The sequence below is a fragment of the Capricornis sumatraensis genome, chromosome 8 (genome assembly GCF_032405125.1).
Source record: "Capricornis sumatraensis isolate serow.1 chromosome 8, serow.2, whole genome shotgun sequence".
Taxonomy (NCBI): Eukaryota; Metazoa; Chordata; class Mammalia; order Artiodactyla; family Bovidae; genus Capricornis; species Capricornis sumatraensis.
In genome coordinates, this window is record NC_091076.1 from 69,246,514 (window position 1) to 69,271,131 (window position 24,618).

General features: G+C 35.0%; 1 protein-coding gene across 2 annotated transcripts in view; it reads right to left on the reverse strand.

Annotated features, from left to right (window-relative positions):
- Nucleotides 1-24,618, reverse strand: part of NF1 (neurofibromin 1) — a 248,098-nt gene that overhangs the window by 174,101 nt on the left and 49,379 nt on the right. For both annotated transcript variants that reach the window (XM_068978214.1, XM_068978213.1), the window contains exons 2-8: nucleotides 18,287-18,430; nucleotides 16,381-16,464; nucleotides 11,748-11,938; nucleotides 7,641-7,747; nucleotides 2,584-2,651; nucleotides 2,278-2,353; nucleotides 177-334 (exon numbers count right to left, since the gene is read on the reverse strand). In XM_068978214.1, the coding sequence (XP_068834315.1) occupies nucleotides 177-334; nucleotides 2,278-2,353; nucleotides 2,584-2,651; nucleotides 7,641-7,747; nucleotides 11,748-11,938; nucleotides 16,381-16,464; nucleotides 18,287-18,430 (828 nt within the window). The remainder of the gene's footprint in view (nucleotides 1-176; nucleotides 335-2,277; nucleotides 2,354-2,583; nucleotides 2,652-7,640; nucleotides 7,748-11,747; nucleotides 11,939-16,380; nucleotides 16,465-18,286; nucleotides 18,431-24,618) is intronic.

Below are 24,618 nucleotides of genomic sequence, written 5' to 3' on the forward strand. Positions count from 1 at the left end.
GTGAATTTCCTGGCCATCTAGTGGTTAGGATTTGGCGCTTTCACTGCCAGGGCCCAGGTTCGATCCCTGGTCGGGGAACTAAGATCCTGCAAGCCACACGGCACGGCCAAATGAAACTTTTAAAAAATATATCATTTCACATCTGAACATAGTGGAAATAACTTTTCCCTCCTCACCTTATTCATGTTGTTTTCATCAACCACATCCTTGGATATATCCTGGATTATTTCTGGACACAAGATAAGCAGAATGATTTGTAGTGGCCAAACTGCTGCCTTACGTTTGGTGCTTTCAGCAAAACCATCCACTAAGTCAAACAGTTTTTCGGCACATTCTATGCAAAAGATACAAATATTAAATGATACTATTAGATGACAAGGAAATCTCTGACATTAAATTAAAAGCTGACACTATTCAAAAACTAGCAAAGGCCACATTTTAAAAAGCTAAACCTGGAAGATCACTTAACTCTCAAAAAATTCATTCAGGTAATCAAAAAGGTAATGTTACACTGTCTATGTATTACAAGAGCTATCATGATCCACCCTGTTGTTGTTCAGTCGCTCAGCAGCATCTGATTCTTTGAGACCCCAGACTGCACCATGCCAGGCTTCCCTGTCCTTCACCATCTCCCAGAGCTTGCTCAAACTCATGTCCATTGAATCAGTGATGCCATCCAACCATCTCATCCTCTGTTGTCCCCTTCTCCTCCTGCCCTCAATCCTTCCCAGCATGTCATTTCAAATGAGTCAGCTCTTCACATCAGGTGGCCACAGTATTGGAGTTTCAGCTTCAGCATTAATCCTTCCAATGAGTATTCAGGACTGATTTCCTTTAGGATGGACTGGTTTGACCTCCTTGCAGGCCAAGAGACTCTGAAGAGTCTTCTCCAACACCACAGTTCAAAAGCATCAATTCTTTGGCACTCAGCTTACTTTATGGTCCAACTCTTACATCTATACATGACTACTGGAAAAACCATAGCTTTGACTAGATGGGTCTTTGTTGGCAAACTCACGTCTCTGCTTTCTATATGCTATCTAGGTTGGTCACAGCTTTTCTTCCAACGAGCAACTGTCTTTTAATTTCATGGATGCAGTCACCATCTGCAGTGATTTTGGAGCCCAAGAAAATAAAGTCTGTCACTGTTTCCATTGTTTCCTAATCTATTTGCCATGAAGTGATGGGACCAGATGCCATGATCTTAGCTTTTTGAAATGTTTAAGCCAGCTTTTCCCCTCTCTTCTTTCATCTTTATCAAGAGGCTCTTTAGTTTCTCTTCGCTTTCTGCCTTAAGAGCGGTATCATCTACATATCTAAGGTTATTGATATTTCTTCCAGCAATGTTGATTCCAGCTTGTGCTTCATCCAGCCCGGTATTTCACATGATGTACTCTGCATATAAGTTAAATAAGCAGGGTGACAATGTACAGCCTTGAGGTACTCTTTTCCCAATTTTGAACTAGTCCATTGTTCCATATCTGGTTCTAATTGTTGCTTCTTGATCTGTATACAGGTTTCTCAGGAAGCAAGTAAGGTGGTCTAGTATTCCCATTGTTTTTAAGAATTTTCCACAGTTTTTTGTGATCCATACAGTCAAAGGCTTTAGCATAATAAATAAAGCAGAAGCAGACGTTTTCCTGGAATTCTTGTGCTTTTTCTCTGATCCAAAGGATGACAGCAATTCGATCTCTGATTCCTCTGCCTTTTCTAAATCCAGCTTGAACATCTGGAAGTTCTCACCTACTTCCTAGTTCTCGCCTACTAGGGTGGTGAAGTTGATCCAGCCTAGTAAAGTCCAAATTTTACAATGGTCAGACTGGTATTTAGTCTCAATGTGGAGGGCCCTATGCAAAGTGTGATTATATCCAAGAAACAAAGACTAATTAGCTTCTCAAAGGGAATTACTGAAGTTCTCCAGGAGTCTATTCTCATTCTTGAAGTTGTGTCTTGAGAATTCTAAGTGAGGATATTCTTACTTGATTCCCCTCTCTCTAAATAGGAAATAAAACCTCAGAGGACTAAAAAGGGCTTCTCTACAACAAAATGCCATCGGTATCCAATCTACAACTAATTAAAGATCAGAGCTTCATTTCAAAACTAATCTATCTGCTCAAAGGAAAAAGGTTGAGGGTAATTCAGAAGTAAAAGAAAAAAATAACATTTCCTATTTGACATAAGTTGAAAAGATTAAAAGCACCATAATAACAAAAATAACTTGGAAAATGATAGGTTTTTATCTATTAAGTAAGAGTTTTTAAAAGACATTATCCTTACCAGCCATATCAGTCTGTGGAATCTGGTACAGCTTTGTAAATTCATCTGGATAATTTTCTACCCAGTTCCAAAACGCCTACAAATAACAAAACATATTTTTATGTAATATATTGTTAATACAAAAAACAAAATATCATATTGCTCCAATTATATCACAAAATTCTAATTTCCTCCAGAAGAATATTACAATGCATTCTTTCTAAAAATTAATGTGAAATTATTACTCTTTGACTCAAAATACTGAAGACAACAACACTTAGAACCAAAAATTAACAAAACTTTAATACCAAAGAGGTTATTACTTACTTTTTCCAGGCTATTTATAACTGCTAACTGTGCAACTTTCTTTAGGGCTTTAAATTTAAATGCTGTTTCTGGAAAAGGAAAAAAAAAGGCTTTACAATTACTAATTAGTTAACACAAATGCAATTCAGAAGTACTAGCAAAAATAACTTTCCTCTTACACACAAACTTTTGTGCCAGTGTTATTTTTTAAGCCATGTAAAGGTAAACACAACTAGAATAAACCAAAAACCTTACTGGTTATGTCCACTAAAGGCAAAACTCAACCTTGAACTTCAAGGTTGTGAGTTTTTGTTTCTAATAATAAGTACTTTTTAAAAACTGTATCAAATACACAATCATTGTAGAAAATTCAAAAAATACACAACAATCTAGGGGAAATTGAAAACATTATCTATGATTCTACCATTCAGAGACAATCACAATTTACAGTTTGGTTAATTTTCTTCTTTCCCTTTTCCTATGCACATATATAAGAAAAATATATTTACTGTAACTGAGAAAACCTGTTCATATCAAACCTGTTCAAACTATTCTACTGGTAGCAGCACATCCCCAACTTCTTCCATATTATTAAAAGTTCCTCATGGGTATATTTGATGACTTTATTACAATAATATTCAATATTTGAGTCCACATATTAAGACACTGGTTATTCAAACAACTTCCAATTTTGTATATTTGAATATTATTAATATAAATAATATTAATACTTCATATCCAAATCTTTTCCACATTCTGATTATTTCTTTAAGGCACATAAATATGTAGAAAAAGAACTGTCCAGTCCAAGAGATGAATATTTTTAAGGTTCTTGATAAATACTGCCAACTTGATTTTTGTAAGGACTGGGCCAAAGCCCACTCCCACCAAGCAGTATGTGAAAGTGTCCTTATCATATCCTTGCTATCATTAAATATGTTCATTTCTTTTATTCTACTGATTTGATTATTCAAAACAGTACAATGCATTTTAAAAATAAGACTAAACATTTCTCCATATAAATACATAATGTATTTAATTTTTTTTCCTCTTCTATAAAATTACTGTCCACTTTTGTAAAAAAGATAACTTTTAATGAAGGGATGCAGATACTTATTAAATTACATAAACATCTTTACAAGATAAAGATGAGTCTTTAAGTTATAAAACTGTCTAAAAAACCTAAAAGTCGCTTTCTTATTTTTCTGGACTTCCAAATGAGTAACTTGCTCTCCACATCAGTTTTTTTTTTTTTCCTTTAAAGCAACAGCCTTTATTTGAAGAATTTTTAAACTGAAGAATTCAAAAAGTGGTAGGTTTTTGGAACTTTTATAGACCCGTATTGAAAAGGAACTGTTGACAAAGATTCACCAGAAATAATCTGAACAAGCAAGAAAATATAGTTAATACTACTGAAACCTACTAAAAAAGTTTCAGGATATACAGTTTCTCTGACATAACAATACCTCTAAGTGCTGTCATGGATACAAAACTGACTGCCTGGTACTTTTCTAAACACACAGTGGTATAGTTAACAATATTCAATCACTCCTGTTCTTTCCTAAATATATAAAAATTAAAATACCAATTAAAAAAACTAATATATTCTTCTCTTCAAATGTTTTTTACAGATACAATTTCCATATTTTCAGTCAACAGTGGTGTGGTTTTAGAGATACTTCATTCACAAGTCAAACAACAATCTACCCAAAGGGAACTGATAGTCTATAGGCTCATAGTACAAATGAAGAGTTCGGGAATGCACCAACTGACATTTCTAAAATACAAAACAGGAGATACATGCAATAAGCTCTCCTAAGCAGCTGGCCGAAGAACGAGAACATTGGATCGTGTCACTGGTGATTTCAATGGGACGCCAGGTGCTTCCAAACACAACTCAAACTCTCATCTTAGGCTCTGTATTTTGCTTTTCCAGTTTTGCTAATGACACACATGTGATTCAAGTCCCTGAAGTATTCATTATAGTCAAGGGCATATATATACCAACATAGCTCAGTTGGTAGAGTCCACCTGCAATGCAGGAGACCCCGGTTCGATTCCTAGGTCAGGAAGATCTTCTGGAGAAGGGATAGGCTACCCACTCCAGTATTCCTGGGCTTCCCTGTGGCTCAGCTGGTAAAAGAATCTGCCTGCAACGTGGGAGACCTGGGTTCAATCCCTGGGTTGGGAAGATTCCCTGGAGAAGGGAATGGCTACCCACTCCAGTATTCTGGCCTGGAGAATTCCATGGACTGTATAGTCCATGGGGTAGCAAAGAGTGGGACACGACTGAGCGACTTTCACTCACTCACTCACCTAATTAATCACCAAAAGCTATACAATGTATTCTACTCAAAGATTATATATTCTTCATCCTAAATACCATATCAAATTGGTCCCCACTCTATCCCATTCCATCCAGACCTCCACTATCCTTAATTCAACATCACATTACTACACAACCAAGTCCCAGAAGTTCATGCAACTTTCTATCAAATCATCCTGCAAATTTCAAGCAAAGTGGCATATCTAAAATAAAACACAGATCAAGGTAATTCCCACCCAAAAACCTTTGCATCACTTCCCACAGCCACTAAAACAAAGCCTCATTACCCATAAGCAAAATAATACAGCAGTTAAGTACTTTGGATCTAGAGATGCAGATGTGAACTGAATCTTTATCCTGCCACTCAACAGATGTATGATCTTGGAAATGTTACTTAGGCCTCAGTTTCCTCATCAATATAAAGGATGATAATAGTAACATCTGTTTCACAGGGTTCTTGTGATTATCGATGAGAAAGAGCAGGTAAATTGCACAGAGTGATGTATGGCACATACTGAAAATGCAACAAATGTTACTATGTTTTTATTAATATGATATGATGTACTGTTGTACCTGTGAATCTTGCTTTTAACATCTCCTGCCCCTAAACACATACATACTTCTTCTCTCACGTTATACTCACTCTATTTAGCTTTGCCACACTGCTTTGCAAATAATCTGATAATATATCTGTCTCATAAACCAGGTCATGAGCTCCAAAGGGAGAGACTCAGTATTTTATTAATCTTTGTAATCCCAGCAATCAGCATGGTTTCTTACATATAGTTTCTCAACAAAAGCTGCTGAATTGAATTTAAAACACATTATTACTTTTACTATTCTTACTGCAGGAAGTTTCCATTCCTTTCACCATGACTGTATAGAACCATCTTTTGCTGGTCTGGTTAATACTGGCTTTATATGTCATATTTATCAGCAAAAATTCTATAAATTTATGCTCATAAGGAAGCTGCATTCAATGGGGATAACTTACCACAATAAAAAGAAAGTAATTTATCCATACACTTAGTTTCTCTCATTGTGCACGGAGAACCATCAATTAATTATTATGTATTAAACATTTCTAAGAAACTGATCTTTTAAACAAATACCTATCCACAAGCACTCTGGACTAGATTTCCCACATGTCACTGAACAGCTATGAAAAAAAAACTCACATTTCTTACATTTTATACATAGAGGAAATATCTAAATATTATCATTCCTTAACTTTTCAATGTTTAATAATAAATATTAAAATCCTGAAATTTACACTGAATTGAGTGGTGGTTTATTATAATCTAAAATAACTACTGTCTACTTGTCTATGCTGTGCTTAGTCACTCAGTTGTGTCCAACTCTCTGCAACCCCATGTACTACATACAGCCCACCAGGCACCTCTGTCCATGGGGATTCTCCAAGCAAGAACACTGGAGTGGACTGCCATGCCCTCCTCCAGGGAATCTTCCCAACCCAGGGATCAAACCCAGGTCTGCTGCATTGCAGGCAGAATTCTTTACCGTCTGAGCCACTAGGGATGTAACACCTAAAATGATTCATTTCTCCTTAATTAAAGCTACTGAAACCTGAGGTAAGCATTGCTTGGTTTTATCATGGTAATGGCCTAAAATCATAAATTCTGAACAATGGTAATATAGCTGGAACACAGCCTTATGGTATTCACCTATATAGATACTTTTTTTTTTTTACATCTTTGGTGAAATGGTTGTTGAGTTTAAAGCAAATGTTAGGAAAACTAAACATGGTATTTTGAAAATTGTACTGCAGAACTGTTAGTTTTCAAAGGTAGTATAACTAAATCTCCTTCCAGGTCAAACATTAAAAAACACTATTGACAATTCCTTAATCAATATACAAAGTAAAATAAAAATAAGTATGAATCACATACTATAAAGTTTCACATTTAAATTAGCCAGAATCCAATATTACATAAAATTAAAAAACAATTTCTGTGAAATGAATTTAGGCATTTATACTCAGTATATTGATAATACTCAGTGTTATTTGATTTATATTAACACATTCCTGCTTACCACCAAAAACCCTCTCAATTCCTTCTGATAGTTCATTTCAGTCAACATAATGATAGAAAGCACTCTTCAAAGCTTTAAAATTACACATTAGGCATTACACATTACACACAGGCATATTCCCACATGTGACTACTATTGATATGTTCTATAAGGAAGCAAAACTAAGCACTGAAAGAATAAAAGACTTTGAAATGCTATAAAGTCAGTCAGTAAGGTGATAACAGAGTTGGAAACAGAATATCAGAAATGAGATTCCTGACTCAATTTCTCCTCTCATCATAAAAGCACAATCTTCTGGTTCCATCTGCAATGAAACTTTTATACCCTGCTAAACTATCTGCTTTCAGCACTACACTAAACAAATAACTTCTATAACACATAACTATCCTTGAGATGAAATTCTAGAAAAATTAAATAACAGCATCTTCACATTCTCTTTAATAAAGAGAAAAAGCAAAAACTGCAGTTGAACAAAAACTTCACATTGCCAAGACTTAAGATATTCATTACTGTATTATTTGCAAAGGCTCAAAAATTACTGAACCATAAAGTATTACTATCCACTTCTCAAGGACATTTGCATTATAAAACCCATTTTGATGTTCTACCTCAACATTATTAGTTCAATTAGTACATTCAAAATACTTATTTTTCACCCAAGTGATTCATTCCACATACATCATTCATTTAAACTTACCCTTCAGGAGTCGTTTTAACTTTGCACAATCCACATTAATATACTGTAACAATTCTATATCATGAACATCCACATTGTCTTCTGAACAAACAGTCAATTCCTGTAACCTGAAAAGTAAAAAACCAAAAATATTCTATCAACTGAAGTTTTAGGATAGTTCAAAATTCTGAATTCAACAAATTGAATTGATTGATGGTAAAAAAGCACAAACACTACATGATTTTATTTAAAATGTTAGCTCAAATTGTAAGCAATGCAGTATAATTTAAAATTGACATTATCATCTCATTAAACCTTCAGTTGCTAAAAAATGAAATCAATACTATTTCTTCCTTCTCAAATTCTTCTTTCACTCACTTCAGCCTACAGATGTATAGCTAACAGTAAAATCATTCTAAGCACTTACACTAATGTTCTTCTTATCATCAGGGTGAGAAAAGCTTAGCAGTTCACACTGGGAATGAGAAGGTCCTCAAAACTGACTTATATGCTACAAATTCCACAGCTGCTGCAAAGAGCCTAAAAATATGGAATATGACTCCTTAGGAAACACAACTTAGCAAATCAGCAACACCAACTTTTGAAAAGCTAACTCTGGTGGTTGTTTGTGAAAAATGGAAGGGAAGTTTAATTCCTTTTACAGTTGTTATTATCATAAGGAAGGGGCATTTGGGGAATTTATAAGGCAGAGAAATCAAATAAAAAGGTATTATGGTCAAAAGAAATGAACTGGAAAACCTATCACTAAAACATCTAAAAAGACTAGATAAACTGAACAACAACAAACAGATATTTTAAATGTATAGAAATAAAGCAAAACAAATGCTATTTACCCACCCAAGTCCAGAAATGGAAAGGAAACTGAAAACCAGAGATGGTTCTGAAGGGATGATCTGGCCAACAAAAGGGTGAGAGTTGGTTAAGTTTCTCCTCTCCTTAAACTAGGGGTGTGGGGCTAAACATCCACATAAGACTGGATACAAAGCCCTGAACCCTAACAATGCAGGAAGCAGAACCAGGGCCTTGCATAAAACATGGCTAGAAAGAGCTAGGCACTTCCTGAAAAAAGACAGAGAGACTGAAAGGGAGACAGGGAGAAAAAAAAACAGGGGGGTGGGGGTAGGGATTTACCAGCCAAAGAAGTCTGTCTGCTCTCCCTAAGCTTTGCGTAGAGGAAAAAGTCACCCAGAGCTGTCACCTTGCAAGGATTTGAGGCCCACATTTGTACTACCCATACAATCTGGGACTGAGAAATTAACAAAAACATGGGTCCAAAACTGGGCACTTGGCAAATGCAAAACCATCATTAGGATACTCTCAGAGTCCCAGGTGACAAGAGATTTCCAAAGAAAATACACACTGCACTAAAGATAAATCACAGTTTACAAAACAGAGAAACAATTCACTGTGAATGAGAGTTGGCACATAGAAACAAATGAGATTATTTAACAATCTTAAAGAGAAAGTAAATAAGAAGATTTTAAATAATTAGACATACAAGAAGAAATATTAAACTATAAAAAAGAATATTTAATAAACTACTAAAAAAAAAGCAGACTTGTAAAAGAAGCAAATAGGACTTTCAGAGTGACTGAGTCTTCTGCTTCTGGTGATATTTCAAATCAGACATAATTTGCGTCTTTAGGACCCTCCAACCATAAAACAGGCAATTCGGTGGAGAAAGCAGCTAATGGTCTACATAAAAGAATACTATGAGCCACAGAACATGATATATACTTTAGCAGAATAAAAAAATTATCTTAAGATCTGTAATTCATATTATTTCCTGAAAGAAAAGCAATGACAGAAATATCAAAAGCTAATGTTAATCCTAAAAGAGAAACATCCATAGGTAGGTAGAATGGCCAAACACAACAAATTGTCATGCCATTGATTATACAAAGTATAAAATCAATCTTCAGAAAGAAATGTCATTTCAATTTCTTGCGTATTTTAAGTCACCTAATGCTATGACACTGGAGTGTCACAGGATAACTCCATCTAAGTTAAACCATCATAATGGTCTTTTTAGGTAAGTGACCCTCTAATAAGATCAGCTCCTATTCCTGGCATAAGCTAGATGAAACAGCAAACGCAGTTGTCTGAAACATAAATTTCACAGATTCCATTTCTGAGCAGTCTGTGTCCCCCGAAAGATAAAGAAACTAGCTTATTCTGGAGACTTATTAACTTCTATTCTGGAAAGAGTGAACTAGATTCAGGAAACACACAAAAGTTGCCTATTTTTACATGTGCTAATGCTGCAAAATAAAACATTTGGAGTCCAGAAGATTTTTAAAGTTTTCAGAGGTGGGGCATTTGCTGTGTTTTATTAAAGCAATTCATGCTTGGATAGACTAAAAACGTTTTATTCTTTTGATCATTTTCTACCTTCAGTGTAAGGTAGTCTAGTATCACCTAAACAAAGAAGGGGTTTTGTTTTTTATCATTTTAATGCCTCCTATTACCTAGGTGTTTGCTACCTTGCCCTTCAACCGGTGTTACTCAGAATATGAAATGTTAACACTTAAGTGTTCATGAAGACATTGTTCCATTATATAAACATGACTCTACATTATCAGTCATATTGTAACATTAAATAAAATTTTAATTTTCTCTGCACCAGAATTCTGAGAAGTTGAAGAATACTGTTGCCTAGAATCATGACTACAGAAATGCCATCTTTTAATAAAAAGACTGCAGGATTTTGAAGTTAGCTGATTCCCCCTAAAAACCATAGCACAAATTCTCAAGCTATGATGTATATTTCTCACTCACACCTATTGCAAAACAACATGAGAATGAACTAAGCTGACTCATGGAAATCCAATGCTCGCTCACACAACACAAATTAAAGCTGTAGGTATCATTAAGCAAGGAAGATTGCTTTTCTCTATTATGTATTAGTCTCTGATTCACTGAAGCACTAAGTGATTTATGTTATGCTTCCTACTTGGTCATAATTAAGGACCTGTTTGACTCTACTTGCATAAAAAAGGCAAATCATCTACATGAAATTAAGTTCCAGAGAGACTTGCTACCATTGGTTACAATTCTATACTCACCTCTCCATTTGTAGCATATCACAACAAATTATCGTATGATGACTTCTAATTTTCAATAAAAGCTTCAATTATATTTATCATACAATTTTAAAGTACAGCAGTGTATATTATAAAAAAGGATTTCATCAAAATAGGCTAAAACAGAAGTATAGGAAAGCAGCCTAGTACAACAGAACAGACAGACTCTGAAGGCAGTCTGACTTAGAAGTTTTGGGACCTCCGCTATTGGGCACACTGCCTTGATTACTTCTTTAGTATTAGTTCGATTACCTGTAAAATGGGGTAATTACCACCTACATTTCAGGGATACTGTGAGGATAAAATAGCATAGCACATGCTGTAAATGTTCAACAAATGGGAGCTTTCACAGTTCACTTGCTAGAAAATTCTACTTTGCAATTACTTTCTTGTGCTTCCCATATTGCTGGTTTGGTTTTTTGGGTTTTGTTTTTGGTAACTTAGGGTCTTGTGATAAGGATCAGAGCTTTAAATATCATTAGAATTCTGACTACTCATCAATTATTCTGATTTGATTACTTTAATAAAAAGGAATAACATGCTTAAAAAGCCAAACTAAAAATTCATACTTAGTATTAAAAAAAAAACTTGAGCATAGGTAATATTTTCTTCCTAAAATTTATACTTTCAAGCTTATAACAGTACTCACATTTAATTGTGATTAATTTGGGCTTCCCTGGTGGCTCAGATGTTAAAGAATCTACCTGCAATGCAGGAAACCCGGCTTCAATCCCTAGGTCAGGAATATCTCCTGGAGAAGGGAATGGTTACCCACTCCAGTATTCTTGCCTGAAGAATTCCATGGACAGAGGCAACAGTCCATGGGGTAGAAAAGAGTCAACATAACTGAGCAACTAACATTTTCATTTTCATATTTAATTGTACCCACCAAGATCACAATATCACGTGATAATGCATAAAATTTTAACAAAAGCCCACATTAAACTTGTTCCTATCAACCTTTTTTTTTAAATGAAGACAAAATTTATACTTACAACATTCCTGTGAAAATTTGCACACTAACCTGGTAGAAATTCGACTAAAGACTGCATTGAAGTTGTTGCAGCTAAGAGAAAATAACACCCCAGAGGCAGAATTCCGAAGTTCAGCTGCATGTTGGTTTCCTTCACGACAAGTATGAAGAAAATGGCAGATTTCTGGCAGCAACTGTTTGACCAGCATCGTTTCATCTAATCTCATTGTGTCCTTTGGTTGCTAAAATAGAAACAATCACGTAATTCTAAAACTTTCTTAAACTTACATGTAAATATTTTCTATAATGAAAAATTTCAAACATACATAATTGAAATAGAATAATTTACACCCTTATACTCATCACCTAGATTCCACAATTGTTAATATTTCATCATGTTTGGTCTATTTATCTACAGTTGGTTTAATAAAAAAAGATGGCTCCATCTTTCACCTCTTAATCACAATAAAAGTTGAGATAGCCCATCAATCCCCTCAGGACCTACATTTCTGCTTGTTCCTATATTTGTTCCCCTTAGTAAGCTCTCCCACTCCTGGGAATCCTAGTTTACTATGAGTCCTAAATAAACTTTATTCATATACACTGATGAGCACATTTATTCATCTGTCTCAACAACCAAATTAATTCCAAGCTGGACAATCACATCTACATTTAGGGAGACTGACCAAAACAGACAGATATTACTTACTGCAAATAATTTTGTTTTGGTTTAACCATTTCAAAGTAAATTACGAACACCATAACTTCAATACTACCTTACTTTAATATCACTTAAATACAAGGAAATTCTCCAACTTCAATGCAATAATCATACTAGGAAAAGTAAAAAATTCCCTCATATCAGCTAATAGCCAATTCATATCCAAATTTCGCCACTGCCCTGCTGAATGTCTTTCATAGCTGTTCAAGTTTTACTCAACCAGGGTCCAAAAAAGGTTTGACTGCAGCATGATCGTTACACTCCTTTGGTCTCTTTATCCTCAAAGTATTTCCCCTCACACTCTATGTACACCATTTTTATTTTCCGTAACACTGACCTTTTTTTTTTTTTTTTAAGAAAACAGATCAGTTGCCTCATAAAATGTTCTATATTACTGATCTGATTATGTCTTAGTGATGTAACTTGCTCTTCTAGTTGCTACATTTCCTGTTAAGGTGGAATCTAAACCTAATGGTCTTAGTGAAAGTGAAAGTGAAGTTGCTCAGTCGTGTCCAACTTTTTGCGACCCCATGGACTGTAGCCTATCAGGCTCCTCCATCCATGGGATCTTCCAGGCAAGAGTGCTGGAGTGGATTGCCATTTCCTTCTCCAGGGGATCTTCCCGACCCAGGAATCGAACCAGGGTCTCCCGCATTGCAGGCAGACGCTTTACTGTCTGAGCCACCAGGGACTACATCTAATGGTCTCATTAGAGTCAGGTTAAACACTAAGCAAAATTCATTACAGTTCATATTACATCATATCAGGAGTACATATGCCAGGTGGTCCCTCTGTTAACGATATCTTTGGTGTTAACACTAAGATCTCTACTTTGTAAAGTAAATCTATCTACAATTAACAAAACCACCAATGAATAAGCTACCCTGAACATACACTATTCCACCCCAATATTTTACCTAATGGCTTAGTATCCTTATATGAATGACAATTTTGATAATGCCAAGCAAGATGACAACAAATTTCTGTAACTGTGCTATGCTCAAATCTGTAATTGCATTCCAGAAGCTTTCAGATACAAATACATTGAAATACATGAAAAGTAAATAGATATTACAAAATATTTAAAAAACTGCAAAATTTGAGTTACAATGTTCTTTCTTATTTATAGGCTAACCAAACCAACCAGACTTGAAACTAAGTCCAATTAATAAACAAATAAAAGGTACGTGAGTGAAGTGGAATTTACTCACTCTTTGCAACCCCATGGACTATACAGTTCATGGAATTCTCCAGATCAGAATACTGGAGTGGGTAGCCTTTCCCTTCTCCAGGGGATCTTCCCAATCCTGGGATCGAGCCCAGGTCTCCCACATGGCAGGCAGATTCTTGACCCACTGAGCCACAAGGGAAGTCCATAGATACTAGAGTGGGTAGCATACCTCTTCTCTAGCGGATCTTCCCAACCCAGGAATCGAACCAGGGTCTCTTTCATTGCAGGTGGATTCTTTACCAACTGAGCTATCAGGAAAGCCCTAGAAGCGTTCAAGTTTTGAATAATGGTCATATGCATGTGTGTGTGCAAGTGTGCCATCACCTCAGGCTGACTCTTTACGACTGTAGCCTGGCAGGCTCTTCTGTCCGTGGGATTCTCCAGGCAAGAATCCTGGAGTGGGTTGCCATGTGCTCTTCCATGGGATCTTCCCAGCCCAGGGATTGAACCCGCATCTCTTACGTCTCCTGCATTGGCAGGCGAGTTCTTTACCACTAGAGCCACCTGGGAAATCCAATGGTCATATATATAGGAACAAAAATACTTAAGATTCTTCAGTCTACAAAATTTTACTCATGAAATTTTGATTTTAATCATAATATTGTTAAGTATCTTTTCACTTTCATTTAGCTATTTCAACTACTGATATGATAAACATGTACTTATAGGGCTCAGTTCTTCTTAAGCCTCAACTTACTTTGATCTAAAAAGGAAAATAAATAACCAGCAAGGACCTACTTAAAAAAAAAAAGGTTAAGAATAAAAAATAAAAAGGAAAATCAAAAGAGTTAATGAAGGCAATCCAGAAAAACACAACTGTTCAATAACATGAACAATACTATTTTTAATTATAAATTTAATGAAACAATTATACATTTTCAATAGTAGAGCAAAGCAAGATAATGTCTATTTTATGGATTATATAAGTTATACCATGTCCACTTAGTAGAGCTTCATTTTGGCTATCTCCAAAGAGTATCAAATTAAACTGGGGCCAATGATATCAGCGATCATTCTCCAAAATACATTTACCAGGACCTCTTGATTATAAATGGAGAAAAGATGTAGAACTGAAGAGGCAACAAACCAGCCTACTTGCATTCAAACATGGGTGTCATAGATGTATTGGTAACTACAAAGTAGTAAGATCACTACAAAAAATGGATTCAAGAGAAGTTAAAAAAAAATAATCATGTACCTTCAAACTTTCATCATTCTATTAAACATTTAACAAGTTTTCTGCTCTTCCACCCCATTTTACAAATGAATGACAGCTCATCACAAATTAAGAGACAACACAAAGCTAAAACGAAATTAGCTCACCCCCAATTTAAGTAGAAAATTTATAAGCACTGTCTCACAATTTAGGAATATGGATAAGGATCAATAAAAGAATTTAAAACACCATGCTTAGGTTTTGCGGCCTATCGTCTGAAATAGTTCTCTTCCCTAAGGATCCATCGCTGTATGAAGAGTATGTATTGTCTTAACTCCCTATCCTACACGTTCCTTAAACACCTGTGACTGTTTTCTCTCTTCTCAACGGATCAAGTGCTCATATGTCAAAGTCCTTTCTTATCTAGGTTTACCATAGAGAACAACTTTAACATGTGAAAGAGAGAAGCAATTTAGAATAAAAGCAAAAGATAGCTCAAAGGAAGGGAGATTATAATCTTCTAAGAAATAAGTTAACCCCAATACATATTGAAGAGACAGATCTTTAAAATGGAGGTATTAAAGTATTAATATAAAATTTAATATGAATAAATATAAAATAATTCTAAAAATAAATATAAAATTTATATATTTATATAAACTTCTACTATTTTCCAGGAAGAGTTAAAGATGTTGAAATATAGAAACACTGTGCTCTATACAACCAATCTTCTTGAAAAAATTCTGATTAAGTCATGGTTGAAAACTCTGAGGTAACTATTCAGAGGAGATATGAGAAACAGCTGTTTTGTGCTCAACGATTCCTCCACATGGTCTTCCCTGGCGGCTCAGATGGTAAAGAATCTGCCTACCAAGCAAGAGACCAGGATTCAGTCCCTGGACTGGGACGATCTCTTGGAGAAGGGAGTGGCACCCCATTCCAGTATTCTTGCAAGGAGAATTCCATGGACAGAGGTGCCTGGTGGCCTACAGTCTGTGTGGTCACAAACAGTCGGACACGACTGAGTGACTAACACACCCACACACTCCTCCATGTATCTATTTTATATGTTCATACTGACATAAAAAGTGTTTTTAAGGTAGGATCTATCAGCAATATAACAGCTTAAATTTAAGTTCTCTTTATCATAAATTTGAAAAGTAAAATATTAAAATCAGATTCATACAGGGGAAATAAGATTCTCGTGGTCTTTAACATCACATTTTTTGACAGCCAAGCAATGCCACAGGCCTAACCACTGGAGAAATTAATTAAATGAAATAGTGACTTTTCTATAAATTTTTTTCTAAAAAACCTGAGATATGACTCCAACTTAACTTTATAAATATAAACTTTATTACTTATAAGTAATCTTAACATTTAATTTACAAAAGAAGAGAATATAATTTTTTCTTGAAAACTTCTCTATGCTACCCTGTCTGCTCTGCAAACAAAACTCATTTTCATGTTTTACTCCATGACTCTTCTTGTCCACATCTATGCTTCACTCAGTACATCAGATCATTCTCAAAACTGAATTCATAAAACATGCCTATTCAAGAACAGTTTCACTTACTCCAGCAAGACATTTTTCCAGTGTATCCAATATAATCAACTGAGAGAGATATAAATTTTTTTCAGCAGCTTCTCCAAATATTCTCTAAAAGAAAAGATATTCAGAACATAAAAGTTGGTTATTACTCCCCACTACAAATCAGCACACATCTGAAAAATGAGGGACTAAGGATCAAGAAAATCAACAGTGTGCTATTTTATCTCCCAGATTATACTATATTTAAATCTATTATTTCTGATTTTATTCTAATGCTCACACAAAATTAATTCTCAGGCAAACAAAAATGCTGGAATTTACTACAATCTGCCATTAGTCTGCCACAGTAAAAGATACTCTAATTTATACTTTTAAAATATGTAGTAAATGTACTTTGAAATGAACACCATTAAAGAAATGGTAACATTAGGAAAGTCCCATGTTCTGCTAGTTTTTAAGTACAATTTAGGACTGAAGCGACTTAGCAGCAGCAGCAGGTTTGAGCAATGTTTTTTAAATATATAGGATTTAGATATATAGATCTTTACTAGAATGTTAAACATTTAACCATACTTTGATGCCACAAAATAATCAAAAAAATCAAAGCCTAAACTCTAATAGCAACAAAATGCTGTAACATCAATTACAGTAAGTCTTAAGCATTCACTATGCTATTTACCAACAAGAGATTATGGCTTCCACAATTTAATTTACTCAATAAGCACGAAATGAATGCCAATATCGCAATACTGTTTTCATTTTTAAAAGAAGGGTCCAAATACCAAAACATTTTCAATCTGACTGGAAACATGTCCACTTATTTCTATAAGCAAAATCCTGTCACTATGACCCACACACTGTGTAATAGAATAGCTTCATAAAATCTTAAATGTATTTCTATAAAGCACTATACAAGTTTATAAGTTCTGCTTTTTTCAGAAAATCTTATTTTTTTTTCCATAAAGAGAAAATATCTTTGTAAAGCAAAGGACTGACCACACCTCCAGTTTACCAATTTTGTAACTCTGGGATAGCTTCTAATCAACTTTTTAGAAAGAAAACACACCAAACATGATATGACTATGAAAATGGTACTTACTGATTTTCACAATCTACAACCAAAAATCAGTTTCATTGCTCAATACAAACAATAAAAATTGTGGTTTTAAGTGCTCAAAACAAGCTGAGCAGTTTGGGAGTTAATCAAGATATATCCAGATCGGCTGTTCTGAACTGAGCATGAAGCAGATTTTAGATAGGAACTGACACAGAGGAAAGAACCACCTGACAGGACAGGAAAAATATTGATAGTATGTTCAAAGGGACACAGAGAAAACAGCAGGAGTATGCTGAAGTCTAGGGAATGTAAACAAATTTTATAAAACAAGGAATAAAAGAAGCAATTATGAGCTTTTGACAGTGGAAATACTTGATGAAACTGGTATCTAAGGAAAACTGTTTCAACACAGACTCTCTACAATGGAATCTGCCACAGGTTACAGGAGGAAGGAAATAAACAGTATCTTCACAAAAGCAACTTCACATTTTAGGACTACAAAGTCATATTTTATTTACCAACTCCTTTGGACTAGGACAATCTGATATGTAAATATTCAAATGACAAGCTAAGGAAAAGATTTAAGTAGATTATTATAGTCAACTCATATATGACAAAATCTGTATGAAATTCTAATTTCAGAAAAATCGAACAGTAGATAGAGTCACAAATAAGACAAGTATCTAAAACAAAAGAATTAAAAATCTAAAAAGAAAGTTAAAAGGTTATCTGCACTTATCCACAAGTTAAAGACAAATCTTTACATCCAGAGTCCACAGAAAATGACTTTACATACTTCAAAATATGTTGCTCCAAATTTTAAAATAGAAAACAAACCAAATTCCCCCATAAAACAGTAAAGCAAATACTCACCATATTGTTAACATTCTTTAAGATAGTGGTGAGGCCACTTATAACCAAAGAAAACTTGTATTTGGAAATATTGATAAGACATTCCTTGTTGTGCTCAGTGCTGACTTTGGTATGTGTGTTCTGCTGTCCTGTTTTTATTGGAAGCTGAGGAAACAAACAAACCAAAAAAACACGTAAACTTACATTTTAAAATAGCTAATGAGAAATCTATTTCTCATTGAAAAATCATGAGATTTTTAGGAACATTTTATCAAGCACAATTACATATATTTGTAGATTAAACTCCAATTTTCAATATATAAAGAAATTTATAGCAAATCTAAAATTCTGAAGAAATTTCAATTTTTTCAGCTTTAAGTCATAAATCTTTATCTACAAAATTAAACCTTTACCCAGCACTATATAAGACAGAATGATGACTCACAGAAATAGAGCTACTTCACTGAAGCTAAAAATTATTTTAGAGAAAAATGTCTGCAAGAAAATGCAAACAGTCTTTTCCCTTATATATTGAACTCAAGCATTAAAAAATCAATAGATCAAGAAAATCTATGCCTTAGACCTCTAGTCAATAATGGCAAATAACTCCAGAATGTTCAGAAAACAAAACAAACTGTATAGCCTACAATATACATAGTAAAACTGACTCAGGTAAGATAATCACCCTCAGGTACAAAGTTGAGGGAGTAACAGAATGACAAAAAGATAGATCTCATGGAAGAAAATATCCTTTAAGGGGACCACACTTATCTGAGAATGAACCAATTTGCACTACAAAGAAGTTTATTTCTACTCAGTTTAAGAGCAGCATTCTGTATTGAAAGCATCACAAATGTATGTACTGTTTAAATATTAAATCCTGCTAACACTAACAGAGAACACTGATGAAGTTCCTCCGTGAAAAAACAAACCTGAGTCCAGCTTCCTCCTTTTTAAAATGGTGCAACAAAAAGTGGAAAGAGACCAAGTAGCATGTCCAAATTTCCTTAGTTAATAATTTGACTAACTTGACAGTAAAGAAATACTAAATAATGTTTGAAGAGATAATAGCTGAAAATTTCCCTAACATGGGAAAGGAAATAGTCAGCTAAGTTCAGGAAGCACAGAAAGTTGCAGTCAGGATAATGCCAAGGAGGAACACATGAAGACGCATAGTAATCAAACTGACAAAAAATTAAAAGTAAAGATAATATTAAAACCAACAAGGGAAAAACAACAAATAACATACAAGGGAACTACCATCAGGTTATCACCCAATTTTTCAACAAGCCAGAAGGGAATGGCACCATATATTGAAAGTGGTGAAAGGGAAGAACCTACAACCAAGAATACTCTACCCAACCAGACTCTCCTTCAGATTTGATGGAGAAATCAAAACCTTTCCAGACAAGCAAAAGTTAAGAGAATTCAGCACCACCAAATCAGCTTTACAACAAGTGCTAAAGGAACTTCTCTAGGCAGAAAAGAAAGATATACCCATTTGAATGCAGAGTTCCAAAGAGCAAGGAGAAATAAGAAAGCCTTCCTCAGCGATCAATGCAAAGAAATAGAGGAAAACAACAGAACGGGAAACTAGAGATCTCATCAAGAAAATTAGAGATACTGAGGGAATATTGCATGCAAAGATGGGCACAATAAAGGACAGAAATGGTATGGGCCTAACAGAAGCAGAAGATATTAAGAAAAGGTGGCAAGAACACACAGAAGAACTATACAAAAAAGATCTTCACAACCCAGATAATCACATTGGTGTGATCACTCACCTAGAGCCAGACATCCTGGAATGCAAAGTCAAGGGGCCTTAGGAAGCATCCCTATGAACAAAGCTAGTGGAGGTGATGGAATTCCAGTTGAGCTATTTCAAATCCTAAAAGATGACGATGTGAAAGTGCTACACTCAATATGCCAGCAAATTTGGAAAACTCAGCAGTGGCCACAGGACTGGAAAAGGTCAGTTTTCATCCCAATCCTAAAGAAAGGCAATGCCAAAGAATGCTCAAACTACTGCACAATTCCACTCATCTCACATGCAAGCAAAGTAATGCTCAAAATTCTCAAAGTGAGGCTTCAACAGCACGTGAACCGTGAACTTCCAGACGTTCAAGCTGGATTTAGAAAAGGCAGAGGAACCAGAGATCAAATTGAAAAACATCCATTGGATCATCGAGGCAGCAAGAGAGTTCCAGAAAAACATGTACTTCTGCTGTATTGACTATGCCAAAGCCTTTGACTGTGTGGATCACAACAAACTGCGGAAAATTCTTCAAGAGATAGGAATACCAGACCACCTGACCTGCCTACTGAGAAATCTGTTCCAGTCAAGAAGCACTACTTACAACTGGACATGAAACAACAGACTGGTTCCAAATAGGGAAAGGAGTATATTAAGGCTGTATACTGTCACCCTGCTTATTTAACGTATATGCAGAGTGCATCATGAGAAATACTGGACTGGATGGAGCACAAGCTGGAATCAAGACTGCTGAGAGAAATATCAATATGCAGATGACACCACCCTTATGGCAGAAAGTGAAGAAATAAAGAGTCTCTTGATGAAAGTGAAAGAGAAGAGTGAAAAAGTTGGCTTTAAAGCTCAACATTCAGAAAACTAAGATCATGGCATCTGGTCCTATCACTTCATGGCAAATAGATAGGGAAATAGTGACAGACTTTATTTTCTTGGGCTCCAAAATCTGTGGATGGTGACTGCAGCCATGAAATTAAAAGACGTTTGCTCCTTGGAAGAAAAGTTATGGCCAACCTAGATAGCATATTAAAAATCAGAGATACTACTTTGCCAAAAAAAGGTCCATCTAGTCAAGGCTATGGTTTTTCCAGTAGTCATGTATGGATGTGAGAGTTGCACTGTAAAGAAAGCTGAGCACCGAAGAATTGATGCTTTTGAATTGTGGTGTTGGAGAAGACTCTTGAGAGTCCCTTGGGCTGCAAGGAGATCCAACCAGACCATGCTAAAGGAAATCAGTCCTGAATACTCATTGGAAGGACTGATGCTGAAGCTGAAACTCCAATACTTTGGCCATCTGATGCAAAGAGCTGACTCATTTGAAAAGACCCTGATGCTGGGAAAGATTGAGTGCAGGAGGAGAAGGGGACGACAGAGGATGAGAAGGTTGGATGGCATCACCGACTCAATGGACATGAGTTTGGGTAGGCTCCAGGAGTTGGTGATGGACAGGGAGGCCTGGCGTGCTGCGGTTCATGGGGTCACAAAGAGTCAGACATGACTGAGCGACTGAACTGAACTGACAAGAGGAAAATCCCAAAATTGTATTACATCCTCAATGAGATGTACAGCAGGACAAGTTTAGAGCTTAGCTGAAACACAGGGAGGTTTTTGCACACAGCAATTGGCTCTTGTCTGCAAAATGTCTGTAACAAACTTTGAAAAGAAGAAAGCACACTTTAAACCATCACTGTCTAACAGAACTTTCTGTGGTGAGGCTATTACACTGTATTAATAATGCTCATTACAGTAGTCACTAGCCACATATGGCTACTAAGTTTAAGCATCTGCTACATGGCTAATGCAAATAAGGAATCAAATGTTTAATATTATTTAAATTTATTCTACTTAAACTTAACATTAAGTAGCCGTTGTACTCACTGAACAGCATAGTTCTAAACTAACCAGCTAAAGAAACACCCCCTTCCAGGATGAAGACCACATTGAGAAGAAATTGCTGAGATATACTCCAAATTGAAAACAATAAGAACAACAGGGGCAAAGGAAAAGGATCCCAATCAAAGGTAGAAAAGAGAAGAAAGCCAAGAGAGCTTACAAACAATGAGATGATGTATTTGTTTAATTTCATTAAAGCAATAAAAGCACTCCAGAGCCATGAAGAGAGAAAGCTATACTGGCCCACATTTCTCTCCTAACAACTTAGGAAAATTAATTTCACATAAAAATGAGCAACAGAAAACACTGTAGTCAAGTCATATGTGAAACTATTTTGAGAAAAAAGGAATAAGAGACAGAATAGCATTACTACAGAAAATGAAAACATGCCAAAAAGATATGTTCACCAACAGATGAAACTGTAAATTATTAATTCAAAATGAGCCAAGAGAAGTTTTTAAATGACTAAAGATATGAAATACATTAGAATTACAAATAAGTTGACAAAATTCAGGAAAGAATTAGAAAAAAAATCATTTCAGAAGTGAAGACTAACCAGAGATATTAAAGAGTAAATAAAAGAAAATATAATGCTTTAAGAGAAAAAGGTAAACAGGAGGAAAATTCCAATATTCAAAAAAATAAGAAGGAAAATGAGATGGGGATTTACAATAAAGTGGCAGAGAAAACAGGCAAACAAGATCCAACATATGTATAACAGGAGTCCTCAAAGAAGGAAACGAAGTCAATGGCACAGAATGGATATTACAAATGAATTCAAGCAAAGTTTGCTGATAATTTATTTAAATATTTCAAACTATATAAAGGGCACACCACATACATGGAAAAACTAATTCAGAATGACCAATACCAGGTCATATTTTAGTAAAACTTGATCTTCTGTGAATAAGAAACAAACAAATGAAAAAAAAAAAATCCTTTGAACATTTAAGCAGAAAGAGAAAGTCACTTACACAAAAAACAAAAATCACACTGTCCTCAGACTTTGACAATACTATATGCTAATGAAAAAATGAAATAACATTTTAAGATTCTCAAGAGAAGATAAAGTAAGCCAAGGATTTTACACGCAGGCAAACTGACTTCCAAGTAAAATGGTGATAATCAAACTGTTATGAATTGCATGAAACCAGAAAATATTGTTCCCTTGAGCCTATCCTGAGAAACCTACTAGACAATATGCTTCAGTCAACCAAAATAACAGAAGACACATCTACACTATGAGGGACCATTAAATATATATTCACTAAAAGAACTGAAAATAAATAATGATAATAAAGGAGAAAACACACTATGTAACTGCTAAATGTAATGACAGTATAGATATGGTACAGTTATCAAAATTGGGAAAGGGCAGTGAGAATACACAAAAAAGGATACTCTTGGTATATGGACTGCCTTATGGTACTAAGAGTAAAAGGACATTATTTTAAACCAAATGCTGGCTGAGAAGGAGATGAGAATAGGTTACTAGCTAATTTCAATACTGCTTATAGAAGAAAACCACTGTTTAACAACTTCCCCTCCCAAAAAAGGGAGGAAATTAGAGTACTATACAAAGACATCAATATAAAAATAACCAACAGAAAAAAAAATTGCTGGTTTGTCTTGGGTGAGCAGTGGCACAAGCCTAGCACCAGATGCTTAGGTGAAAATCTACACAGTGGGTGATGAAACACAGCCAAGAGCTTTCCATGTGGCTCACCTTAAGTTTCTCCCACACAGTCCCACTGCAGCGGCTTCTCAGATTTCCCTAAAATCTCCAACTGGTCTATCCATTGCCACTGATGTAGAGGATCTGGTTAGTGACTCCTTTTCTCTGATCTTCCAACTCCTCCTTCTAGATTTTCACCTCACAAGTCCTCTCAAAATTGTACATGGTCTAATTTCCAAAGTAAGTCGCTTACCCCATCACACAATCGGCTTCCCTGACTGAACCCTAATACACAAACCTCCTGAAACACCAAAATATATGCTGAGAGAGCAAATAACATAGACCACAGAATTTAAATGACGTAAATAAAAGACTTATATAAACAAAACATTTAAAAAATGACAAAAATGAGTCAAAATTCATCAAACTATGGAACAGTCTCCAGGATATATCTTTAAGTTGAAAAAACAGGATGAAGAAAATTCATCTAGGAAGGAGGAGGAGAAATAAACACACACACACAAATCTTCACACATACAATAACTGAAAGATAAAATACAAAAGCTTTTAAGTGGTTATCTTTAGGAAACGGAAGAAAATAAAGGTGACAAGGACAAAACCTACATTCCCTGGGTTTTGTACATTTTATTTTTAAATTATGTAATTTATGTAAACATAAAATTTAAATACTAAAAAATAAAAGAATAAAAACCAAATGAACTGAAATTCATATCTAAGCTTTTATTGGCATAATCATGAACAGAAGAACTACTCTAAGTTATTTTAAATCATACTAGGCTGACTATACATTCATAACGGAATATACTCTTGGGACAAAGAAAATGAAGATAAATCTTGATTCTGTACATATTGTGGGATCAAGGAAATGAGTGATTAGGTGATATTTTAATTCTATCACTACTGGTGTTATTAAAAACTGAGACTCTCAGCATGGGAGAGGAATAGTAAAGTAAAAACCCTGTAGTCTTGAACTGGAATTGAAAGTATCTATTGATA